The 27,714-nt window shown below is 38.5% G+C and overlaps 2 protein-coding genes across 8 annotated transcripts in view; both read left to right on the top strand.

Moving 5' to 3' along the window:
* The window catches only part of PAIP1 (poly(A) binding protein interacting protein 1), a 29,047-nt gene extending 23,805 nt beyond the window's left edge, over positions 1-5,242 (top strand). For all 3 annotated transcript variants that reach the window (XM_061129842.1, XM_061129840.1, XM_061129841.1), the window contains exons 10-11: positions 3,384-3,477; positions 4,874-5,242. In XM_061129842.1, coding sequence (XP_060985825.1) covers positions 3,384-3,477; positions 4,874-4,967 — 188 coding nt within the window. In that variant the 3' untranslated portion in view covers positions 4,968-5,242. The remainder of the gene's footprint in view (positions 1-3,383; positions 3,478-4,873) is intronic.
* A 1,964-nt stretch (positions 5,243-7,206) lies between these two features.
* The window catches only part of C25H5orf34 (chromosome 25 C5orf34 homolog), a 34,487-nt gene continuing 13,979 nt past the window's right edge, over positions 7,207-27,714 (top strand). The window contains exons 1-8 of one of the 5 annotated variants that reach the window (XM_061129838.1): positions 11,500-11,513; positions 13,705-13,827; positions 14,429-14,746; positions 14,881-15,114; positions 15,269-15,358; positions 17,751-18,397; positions 21,775-21,873; positions 24,808-24,931. In XM_061129838.1, the coding sequence (XP_060985821.1) occupies positions 14,920-15,114; positions 15,269-15,358; positions 17,751-18,397; positions 21,775-21,873; positions 24,808-24,931 (1,155 nt within the window). In that variant the 5' untranslated portion in view covers positions 11,500-11,513; positions 13,705-13,827; positions 14,429-14,746; positions 14,881-14,919. Of the gene's footprint in view, positions 7,294-11,175; positions 11,514-13,704; positions 13,828-14,428; positions 15,115-15,268; positions 15,359-17,750; positions 18,398-21,774; positions 21,874-24,807; positions 24,932-27,714 lie in introns of those variants that run through there. The other 4 variants (XM_061129839.1, XM_061129835.1, XM_061129834.1 and 1 more) reach the window with 4 other exon arrangements.

Genomic DNA, 27,714 nt, shown 5'->3' on the forward strand with positions numbered 1-27,714 from the left:
TTTTTTTTTTTTAACAACGGGGAGGTGGTTCGCACTTATTACTACCCATAATACCATGCAAACACCTTTAAGAATCTGTGCATATAGAGAAATTTCCTTAGGGTAAGGAAGTAGAATTGTTAGATTATAGGCAATATGCATCTTCAGCTTCACTAGATGTTGCTAGTCTGGTTTCCATCGTGATTATACAGCTTAATATTCCCACCAGCAGCATATGAAAGTTCCTGTTTCCCATTGTTGGTAACACTTACTGTTACCAGACTTACTTTTCTTTCACCAGACCTCTTTTTCTGGTTTGTTTTCTGTTTTTATTCACCTTTTGATGTCTTTGTTTGAGAATCACCTGGTTGTGTCCTTTTCACATATCTCTGTTGAATCATTTGTTTTTCTTAGTGATTTGTAATTACTTACATGGTCTGGAAAGTGATCCTTAGTTTCTCCCAGTATGTGCTATCTTGCCATTTTTTGTCTTATCATGTAGAAGAAGCTTTGAGTGTTAGAGTCTTATGTGTATCTGCGACTTAGTTTCCTTACTACAGTCAAATTCTGTTGTGTTCTAAACCCTGTTGCTTTTTATATTTAGGTGTTTAATCCATCTGGCTAGCTTTTGTATATGAGATATGGTAGGAATTAAATATTCTATAGTTCCTCATTTCAGCACAGATGATGCTTCCTCTCTTGGATAAAATATCCCTCTGTGTACCATGTAACTCCCAATAAATTTGTGTCTTATTCCTGTGTCTGTGAGCATGGATCTTTTGTTTTGACGTCGATACTGCCTTCTTTTTAAATTTTATTTATTTTCTGGTTCTGCTGGGTCTTTGTTGCTGCATAGACTTTCTCTAGTTGCGGGGAGCAGTGGCTTCTCTCATGGCTCAGGGGTTCTAGAGCACACAGGTTTAGTTGCTCTGTAGCATGTGGGATCTTCCTGGACCAGGGAACAAACCTGTGTCTCCTGCATTGGCAGGTAGATTCTTAACCACTGGACTACCAGGGTAGTCCCAGTACTGCATTCTTAGTTATTCTTACATACTGTAAATCTTGCTATGTCTGGTGAGACAGATTTTCCTTCTTCCCTTTATTTGTTGAGGCTGCCTTGATTCATTTTGGTTCTTTGATCTTCCTCTTTGTCTAATCTGTCTTTCCTACTTATTTCTGGTGACTCTGGAAATTCATTTTGGTTTTCAAACAGTTTTGTTTCTGAATTTTGTTCAAAGTATCTTGATCTTAAAGTTTCAAGGCCTTTTTTCTCATTATTCTAAACGTGCTTAGTTTTGCTTCATATTTTTAATTCTAACCCTACTGTTACTTCTGTCATATACAAAATTACTTCTTTATGTTGTGATTTTTTTTGCAATCTCATAATTTAGCTTTCTTAAACTTTTGAAATGTTTTCAAACTTACTGTAAAGCTACAAACATAAAAACAGTGGAAAGAACACCCATTTGCCTTTTACTCAGATGTACCTCTTTGGTTAACAGTGTTTTCCATTTATCATTTGTTCTTTCCACATTCAGTCTTTTTGCTTAAATCATTTGAAGTTAAGTTACATATATTATGGCCCTTTCATGACTGCTGCAGCATTCTAACTACTGCCTGTTTGTTTTTCTTTATGAAAAAGCCTTGAGACTTGGATTGTAGGAACATGTATCCAAAGGGGAGTTTGTATTTGCTGTGCCAGGAGACGCAGGGGTAACACTGGCTTGGAACAAATTTTTTTCTTTTCTTGTCATAGAGATTCTTTATGTGGATAATAGAAATTTGAAATGCATACCCATTGTTAAAAATTCTCTGGGGAATTATCCTTCAATTAAAAATAAATTAATTTAAAAAATTATCTGGGGAACCAGTTTCTTCACAGTACTTCTGTCCTGATTCCAAATGCAGGCAGGAACAGCCAAGCTTCTTTGCCATCTCCTTTACCACTGAGGTTTTTCATTTTTTTCTTGGTTCACCTTTTGCTTGAAATACCAGTTCTGTGTCCTGGGTTTGTGTAGGTGAGATGGACGTGGGGCATGAATTCCATCTCCCTGTTTCACATGGACTCAAGACCTTGCCTTCTGACCGTCTGTGGGTTTTAAAATCCAAGCCCTTTGTTCCTATAACCGCTTGGTCTATCAGCCTCGCAGTTAGAAGAGTTATGTCATCTGGTGATGTGAGCGGGTGTGTGTGTATGAGTGAGTGAGTGAATGCGAACTCATTCATACATTTAGGAGATTGTTTTATATGTTGCTTTAAGTATTTATTGCAGGACAGTCTTATAGTTAAAATTATCTCAAATACCAAGATTGGATATCAAAAATATCACTGACTCTTTAAACTGGAATTAGTTTTATAGAGACTGACAATCTTGGAAAAACATGGTCTCTGTCAAGTTTAATGTAATTATATCATCCTCTTGAAATTTGAGCTTGCTGTTCACAAGAAATTGACTGTAAGATAACTAGTTTTAATATACACTGACCCATTTTACTAATAAGGGGTAAGGGCTTTATACATACTTGCTCATCTTAAAAGATACTCAATAACTCTGCCTTAAGGCATTGGCAGATGGAGAGTTATAATACCACCTTCTTACTGCCTTAGAAAGCCCAACCAAGGGAAGGTTGGTATAGCTGAAACATTTATCAGGTATCCACCTTCCACCTGTCTCAAAGGAGAGGGAAGAAAAGAAAATCTCTACTCAGAACATTTGCTAGGTTAGCCTCCCCTGAGAAACTTCGAGCAAATGATGGCTTTTACCTGCTAGCCAGATAGCTCATTTTACCTCCAAGAAGGAATAATGGAGCCAGAAGCTAGGAGGTTCCATTGAAATCCCTCCTTGTGGAAGGGCAAACAGCAGTATGGAAGAAACAAGTTAGGACAATATCTCTTCTGATGGAAAGAAACAGAGAATGTAAACAGCACACACGTTGGCTGTGAAGTGTCCTCTGATACGTTCATAGTGGCTTTGATTTCCATCATCTATTTAGAGGAATATTATACTGTTCACCTCTGAACTGCACAGGTCTGTTTCTATGTGATTTTTTCACTAAATATGTACTACAGTACTTATGTAGGGTTAGCTGAATCAGCAAATACAAAGGAACCATGTATAAGGAGGGCCAGGTAAGTTACATGTGGATTTTTGAGAGTGTGGAAGGTCAGTGACCAATAATGGTCAATTGTGTAATTTATGAGCATGTTGTGTGCAGGGGAGAGAGAAAGCAAGCCAGTCATAATGTAAGTTGTGTAAAAGATATTCTTAAAGTATGTAAATGGAACCTTAACTGCTACTTAAATGTATCTACTTAAATGAAAAATAATATTTAAAAAAATTTGGGGGGTAACTTGGCCGTTCCATATGAATATTTTTCAGTATTAAAATTTTTTATTTTTTATAGATTACCAAGAGAAATATCAAGAGTTACTTGAAAGAGAAGACTTTTTCCCAGATTATGAAGAAAATGGAACAGATTTATCAGGGGGTGGTGATCCGTAAGTTCTTTAGATCCTTTTTTTGTTTTGGGGATTTGGTGTTTTTTTTGGATTTTTGTTTTCATTTTTTGGTTTGGCCATGCCATGCGGCTTGCAGGGGAGATCTTAGTTCCCCCTGCAGGGATTGAACCCAGCCCTCCTGCAGTGGAAGTACGGAGTCCTCGCCACTGAACTGCCAGGAAATTCCCATCTTTAGCTGCTTTCTTTGTGAGTTCCTGTGGCCACAGCTTGTGGATGGAGTTATTAGACTAGAAAAGATGATGAAAGAATGTGCATTTTGATTTAATGATGTTAGTAGTATATATGTAGTTATTATTTACCAGATATTTTCAGAAAATCATATTAAACACTATGACTGAAAATTAAATATAGTTAAGGTGAAAAAACTTAATGTAGCATATTCAAACAGCTTTTATAAAATAGATTCTATTAACTTTAATACTAAAGATTTTGGGCAAGTTCTATGCGTTTTTCTCCATCTATTGAATAGGAATAGTAGTACCCCTCCTTGAATTTTTTTGAGACCTAAATGAGATACATAAATAACTTGGGAGTAGTCACCTGGCACACAGTAAAAGTCTCAAAGCTTGGCTGTTAAGGGATTAAAATTAAACCACAGATAACTATATGAAAATGTTTGGATTGATAGACATATAAGACATAAAAATTATAGTCCTGTATCCCATATCTCAATCTTTACCTGCCATTCTTTATGACAAAAGAAACTTTTATTGTATTACTCATTTATCATTAGATCATACTACATTTTGTATATAGAAGAAGGACCAGGAACTTGAGGTTTACTCCCAGTTCTATTAACAATTCATGTGAATTTGAACAGGCTACTTAGATTCTCCTCTTCATAAGTAGAGGGCAGAAATAAATCCGTGGCTTTAGTTTTTCTTATCCCATCTCATGTATTGTAGGTTTAACAAAAAAAAGAATCACATTTATTCTTTCTCCAGGTAGTGGCATTTTAAATATAAGTCTGATTTTCTGATAGTGTCATACTTTTATATACTAGCTTAATAGAGAAAAATACAGGGATGTGCTTCCAGGCACAGTTAGGAAGGTTCAACCCTGCTGAGAGCGACCAGTGGAAATTGAAAGTTGTCCTTGGCATTGAATGTCAGGTTATCCTCTAAAGTTTAGCTTAGTAAGCATTATATTCTCTTTGCCCTAATGAACTTGTGGCATTTCAGTATGTGGCCTTGTACTAGAAATGAGGGAACAAGGAGAAAGACCCATCAGCAATTGGTAGGACTGGCAAGATAATTTTGTCACGTGTTGGTCAAAAGGGTCCTGGGGGTGGGAAGACACATAACCTTCATGACTTGGTATCTTAGACATTTTCTGAATTTAAAAAAAATAAACCTCATCTGTGCTGCTTTCACAGGTACTTGGATGATATTGATGATGAGATGGACCCAGAGATAGAAGAAGCTTATGAAAAGTTTTGTTTGGAATCAGAGCGTAAGCGAAAACAGTAAAGTTAAATTTCAGCGTATCAGTTTTATAAAGCAGTTTAGGTTATGGTGATTTAGCAGAACACAGGAAAGCAAGAAAATGTGTCACACTTATACCAAATTAAGGATGTTGAGTTATGTTACTAATGTATGCAACTTTAATTTTGTTTAACACTCTCTGCCAAAATAAACTTTATTCCCTATAACTTAAAATGTGTATATATATATAATAGTTTATTATGTACAGTTAATTCCACTGTTTTGGCTGCAATAAAATTGATTTTGAAAAAAATGAAAAATGTTGAAAGTAAATTTTGCTAGCTGGTTAGTAGCTTATCCTTTAAATTCTACTTTTCTTGAGGGAAAAATTCTTAGCCTGGAAATACATATAACTGCAAAATGTAGCATACTTTCTTAGATAAGAGTATTATAGCTTTCGCTTAGTTTTACATATAGTTTCTCAATGAATTGAGTTTCAAATATGAATCACAATCACAAATATCTTTAGGACCTGCAGTCTTAGAAATGTCATTAATAACTAATTTACATGTCCAGATGCTATTTGATACCACGGGCTTTTAAAATGGCATTTTAAAAAAAAGTAAGAACTCCCAACTAAACAACCAAGATCTTCACTGAGGATTTGTTGCAATTCTAGAATTTTTTTTTTAAAACCTAACCTCATTACTCTAAAAACCTAGAATATTATTCTGCTTCATTTATATGGCTTTCTCATTTTTGTTTTATAGCATAAGTTGCATTGACTTTTTTACTAGAGAATTTTACTAGATCTTTGTCACTCAAGTTTTCATCTGCTTTATAATTGATACACCTTGAGAACCACTTTTCTAATACTTTTACTATAATGTGGTACCACCTCAGCCCTACCTTAGTAGTATTTTTACCTATGTCAAAAATCTTTTTCCAACTAACTAAAACTTAATGTACAAAAAGATTGCTTGTAAATATGCATGTAAATAGTTCTGTTAATAACCCACTGTTTTACATTTGGTACATCTGTGTCTGCTAATTCGATTAGCTTTCTCACTTTTTGGCTTGTTTGTTTGGTCTGGATTAAAATTAGACTTTAAAAATAAAATTTAAATAGTTTTGTTTCCTCTAAGTTTTCGGAGTAGTATCCTGGAATTCTAAAGAATTTCTATTGAATTTTTTTACATGACATCATAAAATTAAGATTTGAAATCAAACTACTAGGATAGAAGATATTCATTGCCTGTTGAATTAGTTTCAATAAACATTCACATCTACCTGGAAAAACTAGCAATTATGAAATGTAAACTCTTAGTGTTCTTATTGTAAAAGGCAAGTATATATGTAATTGGGATTTTTTAATTTGTAATAGAATTTTTTTCAAAATGATGGCTAACATGGTGGCTGTTGCCTCCATCTGAAGTTCTCTGAGGATTGTGCTCACTGTGAATGAATCTCAGGGATGAGGGCAAGGGCGTGCAGGAAAAGGCCTGGACGTTAGGCTGAGGCCAGGAATATGCTCACTGAATATACTTTAAACTTTGTGCAGTTGCTCTGTGAATAACCACCCAGTTTTATCTACTAAATGTTACCAATATGCTATACTTAGGATAGCTAGCAATAGGATCAGTATGTTCCAGTTATTGGTGCTACTTAAGTAACCACCCAAACAATAACCATTTTATCATGCTCATGTTTCTGTGGCTTAGGAATTTGGACAGGGTACAAGAAGGGTACTATTTTTCTAGTCTGCACCTTTTGGGAAAAGTAAGGACTAGGGGTGGCTGGAACAGCTGGCTGCTGTAATCTTCTAGAGTTGTCTTCACGCACATGACTGATGACTGGGCTGAGGTGACCTGAAGCACCTACACCTGGCCTGTCCACGTGGCTTAGACTTCTCACAACATGACAGCTGGTTAAGAGGGGGCATTGCAAAGTACCCAGGAAGAAGCTGCATTCGGAAGCTGCAAGCAGCACTGCTTCTGCTACAGTCTCTCTGGGTTCTGAGTAGCTCGCTAAAAAGCCGTATCAGATAGGAGGCCTTTAAGGAACGTGTGGACATGTTTTAAAACTGCAGCAGTGCATAGTGAAAGGAAGAGTTGGTCTTCAGGATTGCCATGTCTTCAACAGAAATACAGATCCATACATCTTTTGTAACAGGGATTATTAGTACAAATCTTTAATGAGCAAGGACACAAAGGTGCCAGTGAATGTTAGTCTTGTAACAAAGTGCAAATATTAGTCTTGGAAGTCGTGTCATTAACTCAGACCCTCTGTCTGTATTGTCAGTGCCCTGCCGCCAGAGACTACCGGGGCCACACCTGTACCTGAATATGTTGAGTTCAGTACTTGTCGAGAGGTAGAGTATCCACCATGGGGAACTGTAGGGTATGTCAGTAAGAGTGTTCAAAAGAACCTATTGTGGGATTGGGGCTTTGGTTGGATAATTTGGGAGAGGGCCTAAGAAACTGGATATTTGCTCTAGCCTGGATGCTGTCAGAAAGCAGGGGAATTCTGTGATTAGGTATTTTATTCAGTCTTATCTGTCATGAGGACAGTAGGGTATGGATTAAGTTGTCAGTTTTTTTTTTTAAGAATTGTCACATTTATTAAGAGAGGATGCTTGATGTAAGAGTGAAAACCTATCCAGGACTGAAAATCAGCTTAAACTGAAAAAGCAGCAGCCCTGCCTGTTAATCAAGCTGGGAGGACAGACACAGATAAAGCCAGCTACAGCTTAATAGGAAATGTTTTTCCCAAGGTCATGAACCCCAGTGTGTGTGTGACCAGGGCTTTGTTATCAGTGATGCTTCGAGACCTGCTTTTGCAGTTCTCATCCATCTTTCTGGGGATACCCAGTTGCTAAACTGCCCTCACCTCAGGATAGCAGCCAGTCCCTTAGTTAAACCCTGTTTCTAACCCTGCTACAGAAAGCATCCAACCAGGAACTGGTCTCTCTCCCCTTAGAGCTTCCTCAGAATTCCTCAGCAGGAGCCCAGACCTTACAAGGAAGATGTGCTCCTCCCCATGTGGAGAGCCCCATTTGAAGTGTACTTCCTTGCTTACACATCAAATATTCTGTCAGACCACAGGCTTCAGCCCAGTGGTCTTTAGCTGACTAGACCTTAGCAGATACAAATCATTTAAGGGCATGTACTACTGCCGTATTGTGTCAGCCTAGCAAAATGCCAGCCCGGGATGAACTGGACACTGCTGCTGCATCCAGGCTGTGGGAGATGGTTTTCTGTTAGGTTTGTACTACTGTAAATCCATAGTCACCACCTTCATTTAGGCTGCCAGTAATCTTAACTATGATTCTTCATTCTCTTGCTCAATTCAGAGACTCTACTCTGTCTGCCTCTTTATTCCCTGATGATTTGCTTCACAGAAAAAAAAAAAAAGGTCATCAGAGAGATGTTCACAAATGCATCTGAATATGCTTCATCCCTCCTCTTCCTCTATAGGAAGTATCCCTCCTGTTATTAAAGAACAGTTTTCCAACATGTGCTTGAACTCCCTGCCCTCTCTCACAAACTCTGTTCTTACTTGGTCTGTATTTTTTAAAAAAATATTTCTCCATGGCCCTTTGCATGAGTTTGAATATGCCATTCCTCTCATCGAAAGAAATCTGGCCCTCACATTTCTCCCCAATAACAGTCCTGTCTCTGCTTCCTCATCAGACTTCCCTACCTATTTGCTCTTCAAACCCACTATATATTCTGCCACTAGTATATACAACAGCCCTTGTTACAGTCAGTGATGACATCCATGCCATTTAATTGAATAAACAGTTCTTTAGCTTGTTCTCTAGGCAATATCTGACACTGTCAACACCAAAATTGAAAACATCCCAAGTGGCGTTAGTGGTAAAGAACCTGCCTGCCAATGCAGGAGACCCAGGAGATGTGGGTTCAACCCCTGGAGGAGGGCACAGGTAACTCACTCCAGTATCCTTCCCTGGAGAATTCCATGGACAGAGGAGCGTGATGGGCTCTGGTCTGTGTGGGTCACAAAGAGTCCAACACAACTGAGCAACTAACACACACACAGGCATCTAGAAGACAACGGCTTGCTTCCTCCATAGCTTTGTGCTGTTTCTCATGTTCAGTACTGGTATTCCTCAAAGCTCAATCCCGAGCATTCTTTTCTCATGTCACAATATCCTTGGACTAGCATCTTCTCCCAAAGCTTCAATTAGCAGCTGTCACTTTCAAATAAATATGGAGGTTAGTATCACTGCTGACCTCCATATTTATTTCTAATATCCTGATTCTAGACCTTTACTAAGTTGTTTCCACTGAGAGGTCTCACAAAATTTGTCATACTATTATTCCCTGAACTTGTTCTTACACCCGCCTCTCATTGAGGGCACTGACACCTATCCACTTTGCCCAACCAGAAACCCCTGGAATTATTTTAACTCTTAATGTTAAGTCATCCCCAAGATTTAAGTGTTGATCTAAATATTGGAACTGTGTTCTCCATTCTTACTGTCTAGTCTTGAGTCTGAACTGCCTCATCTCTGCTGTTGCTCTTTCAAAAGCCTTTTGAAAGAGCCACACATCTGTTCTCATATCCTTCAATTCACTCTCCATTCAGCACTTGCAGGAATTTTTCTAAAGTATTGGATTGGCAAAAAAAAAAAATCCAATGCAAAAAGCACCACCAAACCCCTCTAGTAGACAAAATTCATATATAGGAGTTTCTTAACACAGTGGAAGGGGGAAAGATGGGTTTTGATAGAACCTAAGTTAGCAGTGTGTAATAAAACTGAGGTTACAGATCATGGTTATTTGAGGTTATTACACCTTACAAAAGATTGAAGTCAATTTCCATATCAGAGTTCCTAAAATGGAGATGAATTTAAGGAGTTATATTTCTCTCAATCCCTTAGTGCTGCCACCTTTTGTTTAAAGCCCTTGTAATAGTTTACCACTGCTTTTAAGATAAGGTAAATAATTCATAAACCTGTATTGCCTATCTATAATCCAGTTTCAAGCTTCTCTCCCCCAAGAAGAGTCTCATTATTCTCTTTAAGCATACTTAGAACAAACTGGCTTTCTTTCAACACTTTTAAGGGAGGAGGCCAGATTTTTCCTTTGGGCCTCAGGGCCTTAACATATGCCGTAACCTCACCTTGAAACACTTTCCCCCTCTACTGTATTTAGCTAACACCTACTTAACTCTGGATTTCAGTGGAAATATTTCCTCAGCCTGGATTAAAGTGAAAGTTGCTCAGTGGTGTCCGACCCTGCGACCTCACAGACTATACATTCCCTGGAATTCTGCATACCAGAATACTTGAGTGGGTAGCCATTCCCTTCTCCAGGGGATCTTCCCAACCAAGGAAGATTCTCGCATTGCAGGCAGATTCTTTACCAGCTGAGCCACCAAGGAACCGCGGTTTAGGTCGCCCACTATAAACTCACCAGGGCTTCCCTGGTGCCTCAGACGATAAAGAATCCACCTGCAATGCAAGAGATTCTGGCTCGATCCCTGGGTGGGGAAGATCTGGTGAAGGCAATGGCAACCCACTCCAGTATTTCCTGCCTGAAGAATTTCACTGAAAGAGGAGCCTGGAGCCCTACAGTCCATGGGGTCGCAAAGAGTCGGACACGACTGAGCGACTCGCACACATAAACTCTCACAGACCTCTGTATTTTATTTTAGGAACATTTACCAAACTTGTGATTAAATTATTGTCTAGTCGTTTCTTTCCAGTTAATCTCTAGCCCCCGTCCTCGACCATGGATCTCGTTCCCTGCTTTATCCACAGCACGCCTAGTACATAGACTCTCCACAAATGTTTGTTTCAGTGGCAATAAATATAGCAGACGCGTCCACTTGCTATCGTAAACAAAAATTTTAAAGGTGCAAAGAAAGCTGAACGACATTTTCTGACATCAAACTAGGAAAGCAGAGGTCTCTATCTTCGGTCAAGTTTTTTTTTTAATCGCTTTATTGACGTATAATTGTTTAGATTATTTAAATAGTATCACGCCACTAAATTCCAAATCTTTAGCTATCTCGGCTAGAGCATCAGAACGTGCGTCCTCGCCAGCTTTAGCACAACCAGGTCTGGTCGGTTCCTTGGGCGGGGCGGGGGTGGGGGGTGCCGGAAGTAAAAGCCGGACAGCATCAGACCAACTTCCGGACTGAGAGCCCCTGCCTCCCCCTACTTCCGGTCCCTCCCTGTGCGAGAGGAGGGCTCGGTTAGGTCAGGACTTCCGGTCTCCCTTTGTAAAACGGGCGGGTTTCCTAGGGTGCGGGAGGGTTTGAATTGCGGCAGTTTGTTTGCCTTCGGTTCGTCTTCGCGGTCGCAGCTGCCGCTGTCTCCGGCTACTCGGACTTGACGAGAGGCCGCCAAACCTCCCTGTAGCCTTAACTCCTCTCGGTTATGACTTTTCTTTCATTGAGAAACATCACTTGCTGGTAACTTGTCAAATTCAAGAAATACTCCTCGAGAAGCGTCGTAGGCAGGAGAACAAGCTGCTACTCCGAGTATTTTGGCAAACTAAAGCACAAGGGCCATTGATTGGCCTCGTTTCCACGACTTTAAAGCTCAGAACTGCTTGCTGTGTGAGTTGAAGACTTTGGTTGTTTGGATGAGGATTTTTCTGTAGATAGGCGTTTGATGAAGTTCCCGTTAATGTCGAGAACAAATTTTTTGATCAAAGTAGACATGACGCTGGCAATGTGGGTTGGAGCCAGATTATTATTATTATTAATGATGGCAGGAACTTAAGATATTCTGTTTCTTGTGTTTGCTTGATTATTTAAATAATCCAAGTAACAATTATACCAGAATAAGCTGTTGGAAAAAAATCTTGGCTTAAGATAGAGGCCTTTTCCCAGTTGGTATGAGAAAATATATTTTTCGACTGTGTGTCTGCACCTGTTTTTTTGTGAAATAGCAAGTAGACCTCGTACATATATAGAATACATATAGCCGCAATATAAATATGCTTAATGCTATGATATTTATTGCCCGTTAACAAGTTTGTAAACAAGTGATGTAAAGTGGTTGGTATGGTCTGGGTTGTGGAAAATTACCAATGAGGGGAATACTGGAAATGGATTGGAGAGGGGGGGAAACTGGGAAAAGGTCCCAGACAGTTTACAGGAGTGGAGGGAAAAGTTGACCAGAAATAGAAAAGGAAGAGCCAGATTTATGGGAGAGACATACTGAATCAACAGGACTTGTCACAAGGGTGTGAAGAGAAACACTAAGAAGTCAAATTGAGATGCCATTGACTCAAATTGCAATTCAGGAGGAGCAAGAATTTTAAAATTTACTTATATATTCTTATATATTACTTATATATTTATGACTTAATAGTTATTGCACCCTTATTATTATTGGCCAAGTATTGTTTTAGATGCCAGGGATACAATTGTGAATAAGAAAGATGAAGTCCCTGCTCTCGTTGAGTTTTTGTCCATGACCCTGGGATCGAACCTGGGTCTCCTGCATTGCAGGAAGATTCTTTATCATCTGAGCCACCAGGGAAGTCCCATGAAAAAAGACAAAAAGCAAGTACATAAGTAGAACCCATTATGATAGTAATAGATGTTATGAAGAAAAACGATTAAATGGATAAAAAGTCATGGTTGGGAACAACTTTTAACTGGTAAGGTTAGGCCTTTGAGGAAGTTAGATATTTGTGCTGAGATATTATTGGTGTCAAAGAGCCAGTCATGTGATGACTCGGGGAAATGGCATGTTGGCAAAAAGAACAGTGCAAAGGTTCTGAGATGCGTTACAGCTTCTTAAAAAAAAAAAAAAAAAACATTAAAAAAGCCAATGTAGCTAAAGTGTCATGAACAAGGAGAGAGTTAGGAGAAGACATTGAAGAAGTAGATAGGTGCAGATTATATGGCTTTTATAGGCTGTGGTTAAGAATCTGGATTTTATTCTAAGTGCAAATGTTGGGTTGTAAGTCAGAAGGGGTTAAATATCATTTTTATGTTACAAGGTCCTGCTAGCTACTGTTTGTAGATTGGCCTTGAGGGAGTTAAGAATGAAAGTGAATTTGAGGGTATTAACATAAGTCTTCCTTGAGTGGAAGTGATGTTGAGTTTGATTTATCTGTGGAACCGGGACATGGAGAGAGGTCCTGCAGGCAGCTGGATGCTCTGGAGAGAGGTCAGGTAGATTTGGAAGCTCTCTAGAGAAAGAGAATGATTAAAGTTGTGTGAATTTCCTCAGGAGAGATCATGTGGTTTAATATTTATATATTGACATACTCCGCCAAAGATTGTAGGCTATATCATATGTAGCTAATTACATACAGTGAAATGCGTAAGATTTTTTAAAAAGGCATAAAAGCCTTTTAAGGGTGGGCATAAAAGCAACATAAGTGTATCTAGTAAGAAGAGATAAAATGGGGACTAACTAAGGTCAGGTGTTGATGAATCCCTTGATTTAAGAGAATGGTGAAGAAGCAATGATTAAACTATTCAGAAGAACAGATATAGAGGGGGTGGGGGGGAGGGACCATGGCACCCCCAACCCTTTTACATAAAAGGCAGAAGAAGAGAGTTTGGAGCAAAGGAAGACAGACAACACCATCACATATTGGCTAGTTTAGTAGGATGAAGACGGAAGTCATCGGGTGTAGGAAGATACTGGTGACCATTGTGAAACAATTTCAGTAGTGAGGTGACAGAGAAAGCTGAGACTGCAATGCACTGAAGATTGTTGGGAGAGAAAGTGAACGCTGGGACTTGCCTCGCAGTCCAGTGATTAAGATTCATGTTCCCAATGCAGGGGGCTTGGGTTGGATCCCTCATCAGTGAACTGAGATCTTGGATGCCTCGAAGCTCGGCCAAAAGAAAAAAGAAAGTTGACACAGTGAATACTACCCCTGAGAGGTTCATTGGTAGGAAACAGGTAAGCTGGAGAAAATGGTATCTATGGAAAGTTACTATTTGTTTTTTTTTTTTCGGTCAGGTGAAACTTGATCACCTGGGTAACAGAAGGAGATAATGTCCTAGTAGGGGATGCAGTTAGTTTTAGAAAGAATTATAAAATTTATTGAGCTCCTGCAAAGCAACATTCACACTACTGGCACTGTTACATATGTTGTCTCATTTAATCCTCACAGCAATCCTATCACCACCCCCATTTTACAAATAAGGAAACAACGCTAGGAACTGGGAGAGTGTGAATGGAACCCAACCCTTTCAATTCCCCTTCCATCATACCTATGTGGAAAGCATAGGTGAGAATACAGAGACATTTTAGAGATAAAGAGGAGGAAATTGAATTCAGTGAACAAGATGAATCTCATTCACTAGGTGGGTAGTTAGCTTTCTGAGTTGTGACGTGGAGCTACTTCCATAATGCCAGGCTAGTGACAGGAATCCAGGTGTTATTTTCAAGTGGGCCAAATAGTTACTTTTGGCCCCCCTTTTACATGTACTACAGATGATTTGCTACATTTTTCTTCTTCTTTTTTAAAAATATTTATTTATTTATTTGACTGCCCCAGGTCTTATTTGCAACATGTGGGATCTAATTTCCTGACCAAGGATCAAACCTGGGACCCCTGCATTGAGAGCGTCTTAGCCACTGGAGCACCAGGGAAGTCTCTGATTTGATGTACTTTTTTTTGCAAAGATGGAATTTGCTTGTTATTTGAAGTGAGATCCTGAGCATCCAGTTTTCAGAAGTTAAACTTCAGAAGTAAAGCTACTAAAATGATAAGGGCAGTTATAACTTGGTGGGCTGTCTTCTCCCTCCCAATTATCTTCCCACACTACTGAGGTAAAGCCCTCGGGATTAATCAAGGCATTCAGGTCAGATCAGGGTAAGATAATCACTTTTCATCCAAAAAAGTAAGCTCAGTGGCAGTGTGTTTTGCTTATGTTCATCCATTTATTTTGATAAAACTTTTGTACATGAAGAGAACCATTGGTGCTACTTATTTGCTATTTCCTTCAGCCTTTGCCTTGGAAGGACATTTTATCAACAGTCACAGTAATGGCGGCCGAAGTGCAAATGGTACTTTATGAAGATGATTCAGTGCAAGTGCAATATATTGATGGTTCCAGATTGCAGCTTTCTCCCTGTGGCTCTGAATTTTTATTTGAAAAGGCACCTCCTGTTTCAGCACATCCTTTACAACAGCCAGAAAGAATTCGCCAAAGGACACACTTTGTTATTAGCACTTATCGAGTAAGTAAAGATGACACAAAAACTACTCTTTTTCATACTAAAATATTGTTGAGGTGTCCAGAATACAGAAAGTGGCTAGTATTCTGGATTACTGTCATTCTAAATTGATATTCAAATCATTTTTAAAAATTACTTTGTGTTTTTTTTTTTGTAGGAGCAGTTACAACGAGCCCTCGATTTTCGTAACTCTTTTGCTACCTGTCCTTTTTTATCTGAAAGCATCATACCTTCTGAAATGAAAACGGTAATATTTTTTTTTTTTTGAAAATGGTAATATTTTTTAAACCTCATTTTTAAAACAAATATTTGAGGATAAGTGATTACAAACAGGTAGTTTAATATTTAGGTTTTTTTCTTCATGACACTGAGCATAGACATGTTGCTATACAATGCATAGGCCTGTACATTTCAACAGACTGATATTTTCAACTGATATTTTGTTCCTTGAGACACAGAAGTTACATAGTGTATCTCTGTGCCTTTTTTCCCTTTTCTCCTTTTTGTATCAGAGGATTATACTCAGAACTTTATAGATTGGTGATTTCCTGATTCTCAAAGGTGTCAAAATTAAGAAATTATGTGGCCATTTTCAGTAGCTTATGTGTAGTTAATGTGCAGGAGAGATGTGTGATTACTTATGGGTATACACGTTTTATTCTTTTATTCTAGTTTCAACTTTTAGGAGTAATAATAGCCATCATTTCTTGAGGGGTTACTATGTGCCAAGTTCTAGGAATGATATAGAAAAATTTTAATAGCTTCACTATGGCATGGGTATCTGCTAATCAAAATGGATGTTCAAACAATCAGAACAGGTATATTGACTACTACCAGCCCCTTTTTACAGGTGAGAGAACTAAATCTCAGAGAGTTTACCTAATTTGTCCATGAAATTTTTCTAAATGGCAAAGTCAGGATCTGAACCCAGTCTATCTGACTCTGAAGACTGGCTCTTAACCACTTTCTGCTATAGACATGATGCTTGCCTGCCTGCTGAGTAATTTTCTATTATATTGTCTGATGGCACAGGAGTCAAAAATTGTAAGCCAGTAACTTAGTTTACAGGGCCATTTTTCCACTGTAGCTTTTGAGTGACAATTCACTGAAACTACATAGCATGCTGCTGCTGCTGCATTCAATAGTCTAATTCTAGAAAAAACAATTGTCTTAACTGATCATCCTTATAAAGCAGCTTTGCCATCAATGAATACTGACCTTTTTTTATTTTTTATATTTCTTTTAATTGAAGTATAGTTGATTTACAATATTGTGTTAGTCTCTGCTGTCTCTGCTGTACAGCAGAATAACTCAGCTTTACACGTATATACATTTTTAAAAATATTCTTTTCCATTATGGTTTATCCCAGCAGATTGGCTTTGGTTCCCTGTGCTATGCAGTATCCATTGTTTATCCATTCTAATGTAATAGTTTGCATCTACCAACCTCAAATTCCCAGTCAGTCCATCCCTCCCCCACTCCCTCACCAAGTCTGATCTCTGTGTCTGTGAGTCTGTTTCTGTTTTGTAAGTAGGTTCATTGGTGCCACAGTTTAGATTCCACATGTAAGTGCTATCGTATGGTATTTGTCTTTCTGTGTATGGCTTACCTCACTTAGTATGATAATCTCTAGTTGCGTCCATGTTGCTGCAAATGACGTTGACTACTACCCTTAATTTTAGCACACTAACATCTGTACACACAGACAGCATTGTAAATTTACAAGGCTTTCTTGACAATAGTTTTTGTAAGTTTAAGGTTTTATATAAATGGAGGATGAAATGTGTGATTTGGCAAGCTTAACTGATTAAAAGACTGTTATATGACACTCACTGTTTTTATCTTATATGAAAAGATGCAGCAGGCTCCGTTACCTGTTACAAATCTGTTTCCTGTTGGTTCAGATCAGTTTACCTTTGAGCAATTTGATTTTTTTTTTTAATGTTACCTTTTAAGGCACCTGGAATTTATTTTAGTGTGTGATGTACCTCTGTAGGACAAGTACCTTATATATGTTATCCTATTTAGTCCATGTGATAATCCTTTGAGATAGCATTTCCCAATGCTATTGAATAATTTCAGTACCATTTGTTAAATACTTAATTCTCCCTTTACCCCCTTGTTCTGAAAACCTTATGTTACCATATGTAACATTTTACGATATGGTTGAGTCTGTTTCTTTATTCTCTAAATTGTTCTGTTGATGATTTTTATGCTAGTTCCATACCATTTACAGTGTGATTGCTTTTTCATATAGTTGTGCTGGTCTTCTCTCATTTATATTCTTTTTTCAGAATAGACTTTTTGGGAAGGGCCGCAAATCTATGTATCTCTGATGCATTGTACACTTTAAATCAGAATATGTTTGACATTAAAAATAATCAAGATGATTTTTGTTTTTCTTTTCTGTCCTGTTTGTCAGTGTGTGTGTGTGTGTTTTGTCTCTACTTTTCTGAGAGAGATAATAATATCAAATGTTCTCTGGAAAACCATATATAGATTGACATTTTTCATTCTTTCTAAATGGTAAAGGACAAAACTTTTAAGAGCTTGCTTCCATAATATGTTAAGTATCAAATGGATGGAAAACGTGGACTGTTAACAGAAAATACCATTCCTTTTTTTCCCCTCATCTCAGCGTATCTTGATTGATGTCTCAGAAGTGAGATGGCCCAGTCTTGACACTGATGATGGCATGACCTGTATGCAGAATGGCACTGTGAGGATATCATCTTTAAATGGTCACGCATACCTTTGCCTGCCCAAATCTCAGCATGAATTTACAGTACATTTTTTGTGTAAAGTAAGCCAGAAGCCAGACTCATCTATAGTAGTGTCCGAAAAAAATAATAAAGGCAAAAAGGACAAACAGGTTGAAAAAGCTGGCAAAATCTGTACACATGGAAGTTTATCAGGACAGAGAAAACTGAAGAATAAAGAAAATGAACTTTATCATCAGATCATGAAATCCGAAGGACTTTCAGAGAAGAGTTGTGTGAATGCAGCCGAAGGGAGGGAGGTGCTGTCTTCACCTGGTACGAAAAACACATGTGTATACACATGGGTAAAGCAGTGCTGGTCTGTGGCCTCCTGTCCGGAGGAATGGAAATACCCTTTGTCTTTAGCACTTCGTTTTCATAATAAAATCAGCAGTATGTCTGGAATTGATGCAGATATCACCCAGAAGAGAATGTTAACTTCTGATGTTTCTGAGGAAAGAGGAAAAGAAGTTTCTGTTCTTCCCAAGGCCCTGTTGCTGAGCTGTCCTGCCCCACACTTGCACAGGTAATGGAAGAATGACTTATTTGTCCTAACACTTTTGTCAAAACCAGACCTCACCTGAGGATCATTTATCTATCTGAATCATCTGATACCATGCATAAGGAAAGTTCAGTTGATCTTAAACTTTGCTCATAATAGATAGGAAATAATGTCCCTAGCTAATGTGTTACTCATATTTCTTCCTTTACATACTACACTAGGTACTTTGTTAAGCACAGAGACTGTAGAGATGACTAAGACAGAGTCTGTGCTCTCTAGGAGGTTAGAGTCTAGTAAGGATCCCTGTCACCAAAAATTTTGTTCAAGTGTGCAGTAAGTGATGGCACAGAATTCTGTGGGAACCAGCTCTACGACATGTCAGCTGCTGCTCAGTGGCACCTGTTACTTCTGTTGCTAGAGCATGGACCTGACAAGCTTGTGATCATGGGTTCCTCCTTCATACACAGCCTCAGAGAACACCCTTGTCTTTGGTTAACTCAGTGTAAATATGTCTGGGCTTCCCAGGTGGCACTAGTGGTAAAAATCCTGCCTACCAGTGAAGGTGACATAAGAGATGTGGGTTCAAACCCTGGGTCAGGGAGATCTGCTGGAGAAGAGCATGGCAGCCCACTCCAGTATTCTTGCCTGGAGAATCCTGTGGACAGAGGAGCCTGGCGGGCTCTGATCCATAGGGTTACCCCAGAGCCGGACACGCTGGAGTGGCTGAGCACGTGAGCAACTGCACGAATGTGTCCATTTCAAAAGGGGTAAACACGGGGAGGCTTCTGGATGGCTAGGTACCAACCTGTTACCATCACTAAGAGATGGATACCCTAATGGGTACAGATTCATAACATGAACGCTGTGTAAGTGGTGTAGTAATAATGATAATAGCTAGCACAAACCACGACTTTGTGTCAAGTGCAGTTATACTTTACCTATTTAATCCTCATAGTCACCCCTTGAGATAAGTACTATTATCACTCCCCACACTGTAGAGGAAATTGAGACATGGAAATATTAACCCAACCAAAGTCTCACAGCTGGTGCTTGTAGAATTGGGATATGATCTCAGGTCCTTTTCTGAGTACTTATTTGTTACTGAAAAACAAAATGCAGGACCTATTTTTAGGCTTGTCATGATTATCTAGTTAGAATTGGGAATTCCAATATTGTTAGTATACATGAAAAGAGATTAACGCTTCCAAATGAACAATTTCTCAATAACTTGATTATCCTTAAACACAACTTAACAGGCCTTCCATTATCTGGTCCATTCCTGGATCTGTAATCCTCACCACTCTTGCCCTTGCTCCTTCTGTACTGAACTGGACTTTAATATGTGTGTGTGTTTGTCTTTGCTGGGTCTTAGTTGTGGCATGCTGAATGTTTTTAGTTGAAGCATATGGGATCTAGTTCCCTTACCAGGGATCAAACCCAGGTCCCTGAATTGGCAGCATGATATCTTAGCCACTGAACCACTGGGGAAATCCCTAAACTGAACTTCTCACCATCCCTCAAATGCTTGCCCAAGCTTTCCTTTACCACTTTCTTTTACCACCTGCTCTTTCCTGTGCCTGGAACACTCCCTTTCTCTCTCTAAGTTCACTAACTTATGCTCATTTCCAGGTCTTAGCATAAGCCTCATTTCCTAGATAGGACTAGACTGTATACAATACATGGTGGTGGTTTAGTTGCTGGGTCGTGTCCGACTCTTGTGACCCCATGGACTCTTGTGACCCCAGGCGGAGTAGCCCGCCAGGCTCCTCTGTCCATGGGATTTCCCAGACAGGAGTACTGGAGTGGGTTTCCATTTCCTTTTCCAGGGATCTTCCTGACCCAGGGATTGAACCCACATCTCCTGTATACAGGCAGATTCTTTACCACTGAGCCACCAGAGAAGCCCAGAGTGTGTGTGCGTGCTCAGTTGTGTCTGACTCTTGCGACCATTTGGTGTATAGCCCACCAGGCTCCTTTGTCCATGGGATTTCCCAGGCAAGAAAACTGGAGTGGGTTGCCATTTCCTCCTTAAGAGGATCTTCCCAACCCAGAGATCAAACCCACGTCTCCTGGGTCTCTTGCATTGTAGGTATTCTTTACTGCTGAGCCGTCAAGGAAGCCCATACAATCCATAGCATCCAGTAGCTCTCCTTTCTTTATGTTCAGTATCTACTGTTTAATATCTGTGCTAGATAAAATCCTCCACTGAGGTCAGGGACCATGTCTGCTTTCTTGAGTGTAATAGCCACAGTGTGTGTAGCACAATATCTGGCCTACCATACATATTTCAGTAAATATTTATTATTTGAATCCTAAATTTTTAAGGTTTGTAAAACTTAACATGTATTTATGCTGAGATTCAACAATGAGATTATTAAAAATACTAAGAAAATATGTGGAAAAATAAGATTACAGTTGACTCTTGGACAACACAGATTTGAACTATGTGAGTCCACTTATATGCAGATTTTTTTCAATAAATATAGTACCTGCATTTTTATTTTTTAGATCTTTAAATTACTAGATGTGGGGGAGAGTTTGTGTTCGATTAGAGATCACAGTTTGTAGAATCAGCAGAACTAGGGTTTGAGTCCTGATTTTAGCCAAAGTGTTTCAGCTTCCTGCCCGTGGGTGAGTCATTTATCAGCGCCTTTGTTTTTGAAACAGAGATAACAGTACTTGGTTTCCTACTGCACTGGTGTAGTGCTGATCCCGTTCACAGCACCAGTTGTCTTGCTGTTCACACTGTTTGCTGAACCTAGGATAGGCAAGGCATGAGTTAAGAGGCTGGAAGAAGACTTGAGGAGCTGTAGGAACAAACTGCAGACACGTTATTCTCTCCTGGTTGGCATAACACAGCGTCTCTCCTGGCTGATGCAGCAGCCGGAGTAGCAGCCATAACATAACCATAGTGTAGCCATAATGCGGGCATAACATAACCTCATATAACATGACCATGATGCCACTCCAGTGTAACCCTGATGCAGCAGCAGCCAGGGCTTTCATGGTGGAGCTCATACAGGCATATGGCACAGAGTAACCCGTGACCAAGCAAGTACCTCCTGATGATTATAAAATCCTGATGATTATAAATGATCTCAGCTATTACATAATCATTATTTACAAAACAGCACAAGAGCAAGAGGCCATGGGGAGAGAGCCTGACCACGCCATCTTGGCTAATTTGCTCTTTCCCTACAGCTGGGGTCAGTGCCCCCACCCCCATGTTGTTCAAGGGTCAACTGTAGTTTTAAATTTCACTAATGTACTTTTGTATTTTTACCTTTTTTTTAATCTAAGCAAGAAATAAGTCTTAACTACAGCAGCACTGTTTTGTTGACTTCTAAAGGTAATTCTATCAAACAGGCAGAGTTAATAGTTTGGATTTTTGTCCTTCACAGGTGGAGCTTTTCTGATTCACTTTCACAGGAACAGTTTGGTGAAGAATATTCCTACCATGAACTAGTCAAAGTGGTTTGGTACAAGGGTGTTACCTATAGGTAAGGCTCTTCTGTTACTTGGAACTATTTAGCAATATCACAGAGGGTATAGAACTAGCCTCGAGGATGGACTCCCCCAGGAGGATACTGTTTTGCCAGGACCACTGTTTTCCTATGTTGGCCATATGTTTTACAGGTCTCATAGTGTACCTAGGGGTTTTGTGACTGACTCACATTAACCATAATCACAAGATTTTTGTGACAGCATCAGAGCCAGTGAGGGATTAGTTTTGCTTGAGAATAAAATGTTTTGCCAGTTATTTAGGATACCCCTTCTAAGAAAAGGGGACCTTGTCATCTTAGACATATCAGAGGGTTGCCTGTTGAGCATGGAATTAGGGAAGAAGTTCACTAGCCCAGGAGAGATTTTGGACATCATTCATGCAGCAAATATTCACTGACTGTCTCCTCTGTATCTAAACTATTCTATAGAATTATCTCTATTCCACCACAAAGTATACCTCTAGTGATTGGAGTACTTAGTGTTGGCTAGATTCAGTTTCACTTCTGTAAATAATGCTAGAAGAAATTTGTGAAATTTTTTTTTCTTTTGGGTTCTCCTTTTCCTGCATGAAAACCCACCCCCTTCTCTCTTTTTTAAAAAAGAAAAGTTATTAAAATAATTTTATTGAAGTACAGTTGGTTTATAATGTTATGTTAGTTTCAGGTGTACTATAAAGTGATTCAGTATACATATGTATATATTCTTTTTTTCTTTTTCAGATTCTTTTCCCTGATAGTTTATTATGAAATATTGGGTGTAGTTCCCTGTGCTATATAATAGGTCCCTGTTAGTTATCTATTTTATTATAGTAGTTTGTATCTATTAGTCCTAAACTCCTAATTTATCCACCCCCTTGATTCTTTCCCCTTTGGTAACAATAAATTTGTTTTCTATGTCTGTGGGTCTATTTCTGTTTCATAAATAAGTCCCTTTGTATCTTTTGTATCTTTTTTTTTTTTTTTTTCAGATTTCACATACAAGTGAAAAAAATATGGTATTTGTCTTTCTCTGTCTGACTTATGTCACTTAGTATGATAATCTCTAGGTCCATCCATGTTGCTGCAAATGGCAGTATTTCATTCTTTTTTATGACTGAGTAACATTCCATTGTATATACATAGATAGATAGGTAGATCACATCTGTATCCATTCATCTGTAGATGGACTTTTAGGTTGCTTCCATGTTTTGGCTCTTGTAATAGTGTTGCATTGAACACTGGGGTGTGTTTATCTTTTTTCCTGGGACATGTGCCCAGGAGTAGGATTGTTGTATCATATGGTACCTCTACTTTTAGTTTTTGAAGGAACCACTGTACTGTTCTCCATAATGACTGCACCAATTTACATTTCCACCAACATTGTATAAGGGTTCCTTTTCTCCACATCTTTGCCAACATTTGTTATTTGTGGTCATTTTTTAAATAATGACCATTCTGACTGCTGTGAGGTAATATCTCATTATAGTTTTGCATTTCTCTAATAATTAGCAATCTTGAGCATTTTTTCATGTGCCTCTTGGCCATCTGTATGTCTTCTTTGGAGAAATGTCTACTTAGATCTTCTGTCCATTTTTGATTGGGTTATTTTTTTTTTTTTTATTGAGCTGCATGAACTGTTAGTATATTTTGGAAATTAATCCCTTGTCAGTAGCATCATTTTCAAATATTTTCTCCCAGTTCATAGGTTGTCTTTTCATTTTGTTTATGATTTCCTTTGCTCTGCAAAACCTTTTATGTTTAATTAGGTTTAGAGAAATTTCTTTTAGAGAAGCTAAGGAAACAATCCCATTTACCATCACATCAAAAACAATAAACCTAGGAGTAAACCTACCAAAGGAGACAAAAGACCTGTACTCTGAAAACTATAAGACACTGAATGAAAGAATATGAAGATGACACAAACAGATGGGAAGATATACCATGTTCTTGAATTTAAAAAATCAACATTGATAAAATGTCTATACCACCCAAGACAATCTACAGATTCAGTGTAATCCCTATCAAATTAACAATGGCATTTTTCACAGAACTGGAACAAATAATTTTAAAATTTGTATGGAAACACAAAAGACCTCCAAATAGCCAAAACAATCGTAAGAAAAACAGAACTGGAGAAATCGGGCTTCCTGACTTCAGACTATACCACAGAGCTACAATAATCAGAGCAGTATGGTACTGACCGAAAACAGACACTAGATCACTAGAATACATAGGAAGCCCAGAAATAAATGTAAGCATCTATGGTGAATTAATCTACGGCAAAGAAGGCAAGACTATGCAATGGAAGAGAGTCTCTTCAAGAAGTGGTGCTAGAAAACGTGTAAAAGAGTGAAATTAGAACATTCTCTAATACCGTATACAGAATAACTCAAAATGGATTGAAAGACCTAAATGTAAGACCATATATTATAAAACTCCTAGAGGAAAATATAGGCAGAACACTCTTAATGTAAATCACAGCAGTATCTTTTTGGATCCACCTCCTAGAGTAATGGAAATAAAAATAAACAAATGGGACCTAAACCCACCCACTTCTGATAATATATTCTTCATACATGTTTCAATAAATTGACTTGGCTGGAGTTTTTATACATTATATACCCAATACCTTTACTGTACCTGGCTGCTCCAGGTACAGTCAGTCACCTTCTTATAGGGTGGCTCCATTTACACATAGCTAATCTCATTCATCAGGTATTGATTCTGCTAGTTTCATTATTACAGAATAATATTATTTTTAGGTTCTAGAGTTGTCATATTTAACTCCTATACAGTAGGCATTGCTTTGGTGACTTTACTGTGCCAGCCACTATGACTGTCAGTGGGATACCAGGATGATAAGACAAGATGCCTGACTTCTATAAATTGCCTTCATGTATGTTTTAATCTCAATAAGAAAAAAAATGTTTAATGATTATTTCTTTTTCCTAGACTTACCCATAAACATATGAACTCAATAGAGATTTATCCTGGAGATGGATCTGTTTTCAAATCAGAAGGAGCTTATTTGGGGAACTATTTTACATATTATTCCATTCAAGAAGAATCAGAAGAGGTATGTTGACAATAAGATCAAGAAGATTTTTTTTTCTTTTTGGCCACAGTGTGTGCATGGGAAACTTCCCCAAACGTGGATTGAATCCCTGCCCCCTGCAGTGGAAACAAGGGGTCTTAATCACTGGACCACCAGAGAGGTCCAAGAAGATTTTTGATAGATAGCTGTTTCCAAATAATTCTGAATACATATATGGGAACTTTGATCTTTTATAACATTTCTTGCTACTACTTCTTAGTCTAGGGAATTAATATAATTTTACTGCCAGTACTTCTTCTGTCATAGACCTCATCAAATGGAAACACTGAAACTAGTGATATTTGAATCAGTATACTTCTTTGAGGGCTCCCCAGATGGTGCTAGTGGTTAAAGAACCCATCTGCCAGTACAGGAGACATAAGAGACGCAGGTTCGATCCCTGGGTCAGGAAGATCCCCTGGAGAAGGAAATGGCAACCCACTCCATTATTCTTGCCTGGAGAGCCTGGTGGGCTGCAGTCCATGGGGTTGCAAAGAGTTGGACACAACTTAGGGTGGACGGACAGATACTTCTTTGAATTAATATTTGCACATTAAGAAGCACATTGTTTTTTTCCCCCACCACAGGTATTTAAAACACTTCTTAACTCTTAAATCTTTATATACAATTAGGAAGTTGAACAGAATTGTTCTGTCATTGAAAACAACTAAAAACACAACATGATATATTTAATATATCAGACCAAAATATAATCATGTGGAAATTTTGTTAATAATCTAAATTTACTTGTCCCCAGCCTGACGCTTGAAATCCACCCTTTTATAAGGGTCACCATAGTATCACACAGCTTTGCTTTGCAGGATGGAATATAATATGTTTTCTGTCTCTATTACAGAGTGGCATATTTGAGTGGTTAGATTGCTAGGGAGGAGACTTAACACTTAAGCAAAAATTTTTTTTTTAACTAGGGAAAATTTCAAATATATGCAGAAGTAGAAAGACAAGTGTAACTGACCTTCATGACCCATTACCCAGCGTGTTCCATCTGTACTTCCCACTGCCCCTTCTACTCCCTGTTTATTTTTAAGTAAATACCTCAAATCATTTCATTCATAAATATTTTACTATATATTAGAGCAGAGTCCCTCCTGAAGTCTATTTATAGGAAAGTATTTATTTATTCAGTAAATACTAACTGAATTTTCGAAGGCAGGACACTTCTAAGTACTGGGTAGAGACAAAGAGCTCCTGTCCTCAAGAGTCCACAGTCTAGTGGTCAGTCAGTAGGCAAACGGGCAGATGAGGTAAAATCACAACCAGTAGATGTGTGTGTGCGTATGTGCACATGTAGTGCGTGAGATGACAAACAGGCAAATAGAGTGGTATGCATAAATATCTACACTGCTGACTTCCACCTGTCGGAGTTCAAAAACTACATGATAAATACAGAGTATCTTCCTGGAGCTTCAGTTTTACTCAAAGGTACCATAGGGAGGGGCTGATAATTTTTATAATGAAGCAAATGTATCATGGAATAGCAGCATGTGTTTTGGGGATAAAACAGAACTTGGAGACAAGTTGTGCCTTTGTGGTGGACTGCTTTGGGTTCACATCTCAGACCCCTGTGTACAACACATTCACTCTTCTCTGTCTACTTGAGTGAAAAGATCTAGAAACAGTTGGCTTTCCTTTTGGAGTAAAATTGTTTGTTCCTTACTTGAATGCACACTCCAAAATAAATTCCAGATGGATTAAAAGGCTAAGTATAAGACTGAAAAAAAAAAAAAAAAACCTAATAGAAAATGAGTAAAGGATAAGAATGGTTGTGCTGTGTAACCCATAGTATTTGAAAACATGTTCAACTTTACTACTTGCATCAAAGTAATGCAAATTAAGATAACAATGATATAACATTTTTCACTCATCAAATTGTCAAAACATTGATAATATCCACTGCCAGCAAAGGTATGTGAAAAGGGGTGCTCTCCTCAATCAATTTACAGCCTTCATGAGGGACAACTTGATAATATTAAGTGAAATTGGCTAGAAATTCTTCTTAGACATCTATCCTAGAAAAATATTAGCACATACATTCAGAGAAGCATGGCCAAGGATGTGGACTGTGGTCTTGTTTGCAGTAGCAGAACACTGGAAGCGATCTAAATGTTCATCAGTAGGAAAACAGTGAACTAAGCTATGGTTGGCAGATCGTGGGAATGCCACAGAGCCGTTTAAAGGAATGAGGAAGATGTAGACATGTAGAAAGACAAGAAATTGAAAGATCTCCAAGACGCTGTTGAGTGGGAAAAAAAAAAGTTACATAAGAACATGTACAGGGGATTCCCTGGTGGTCCAGTGGTTAAGACTGTGCTTTCACTGCTGTCGACCTGGGTTTAATCCCTGGTGATCAGGGAACTAAGATCCCACAAGCCACGTGGAGTGGCCAAAGAGAAAGAAAAAAGCATGTACAATGATATCTTTTGCAAAAAGAACAAAAACCAAACTCCAAACCCAATTATATTACTGTATATATAACACAGGGAAAGATCTGGGGAGATAAAAAAACTGAAGTGGTTACTTTTGGTGAGGAGTCTGGGATTTTGTGAGGGAGAAGTCAGGAGGGACTTAAATTTTGTATTTTTTAACTCTTTCCCTCTCCCCCTCCCAAAATATAATAATGTATCATTGCTTATATAATTTAAAAATTAAAGAGGAAAGATTGACAGGAACTTACAATGTAAGTGCTTCCATGGAGAGAAAACCTTGGTGCTTTGCGACCACTTAAGGAGGGGTACCTGACCAGT

The sequence above is a fragment of the Dama dama genome, chromosome 25 (assembly GCF_033118175.1).
Source record: "Dama dama isolate Ldn47 chromosome 25, ASM3311817v1, whole genome shotgun sequence".
In the NCBI taxonomy this organism is placed as follows: Eukaryota; Metazoa; Chordata; class Mammalia; order Artiodactyla; family Cervidae; genus Dama; species Dama dama.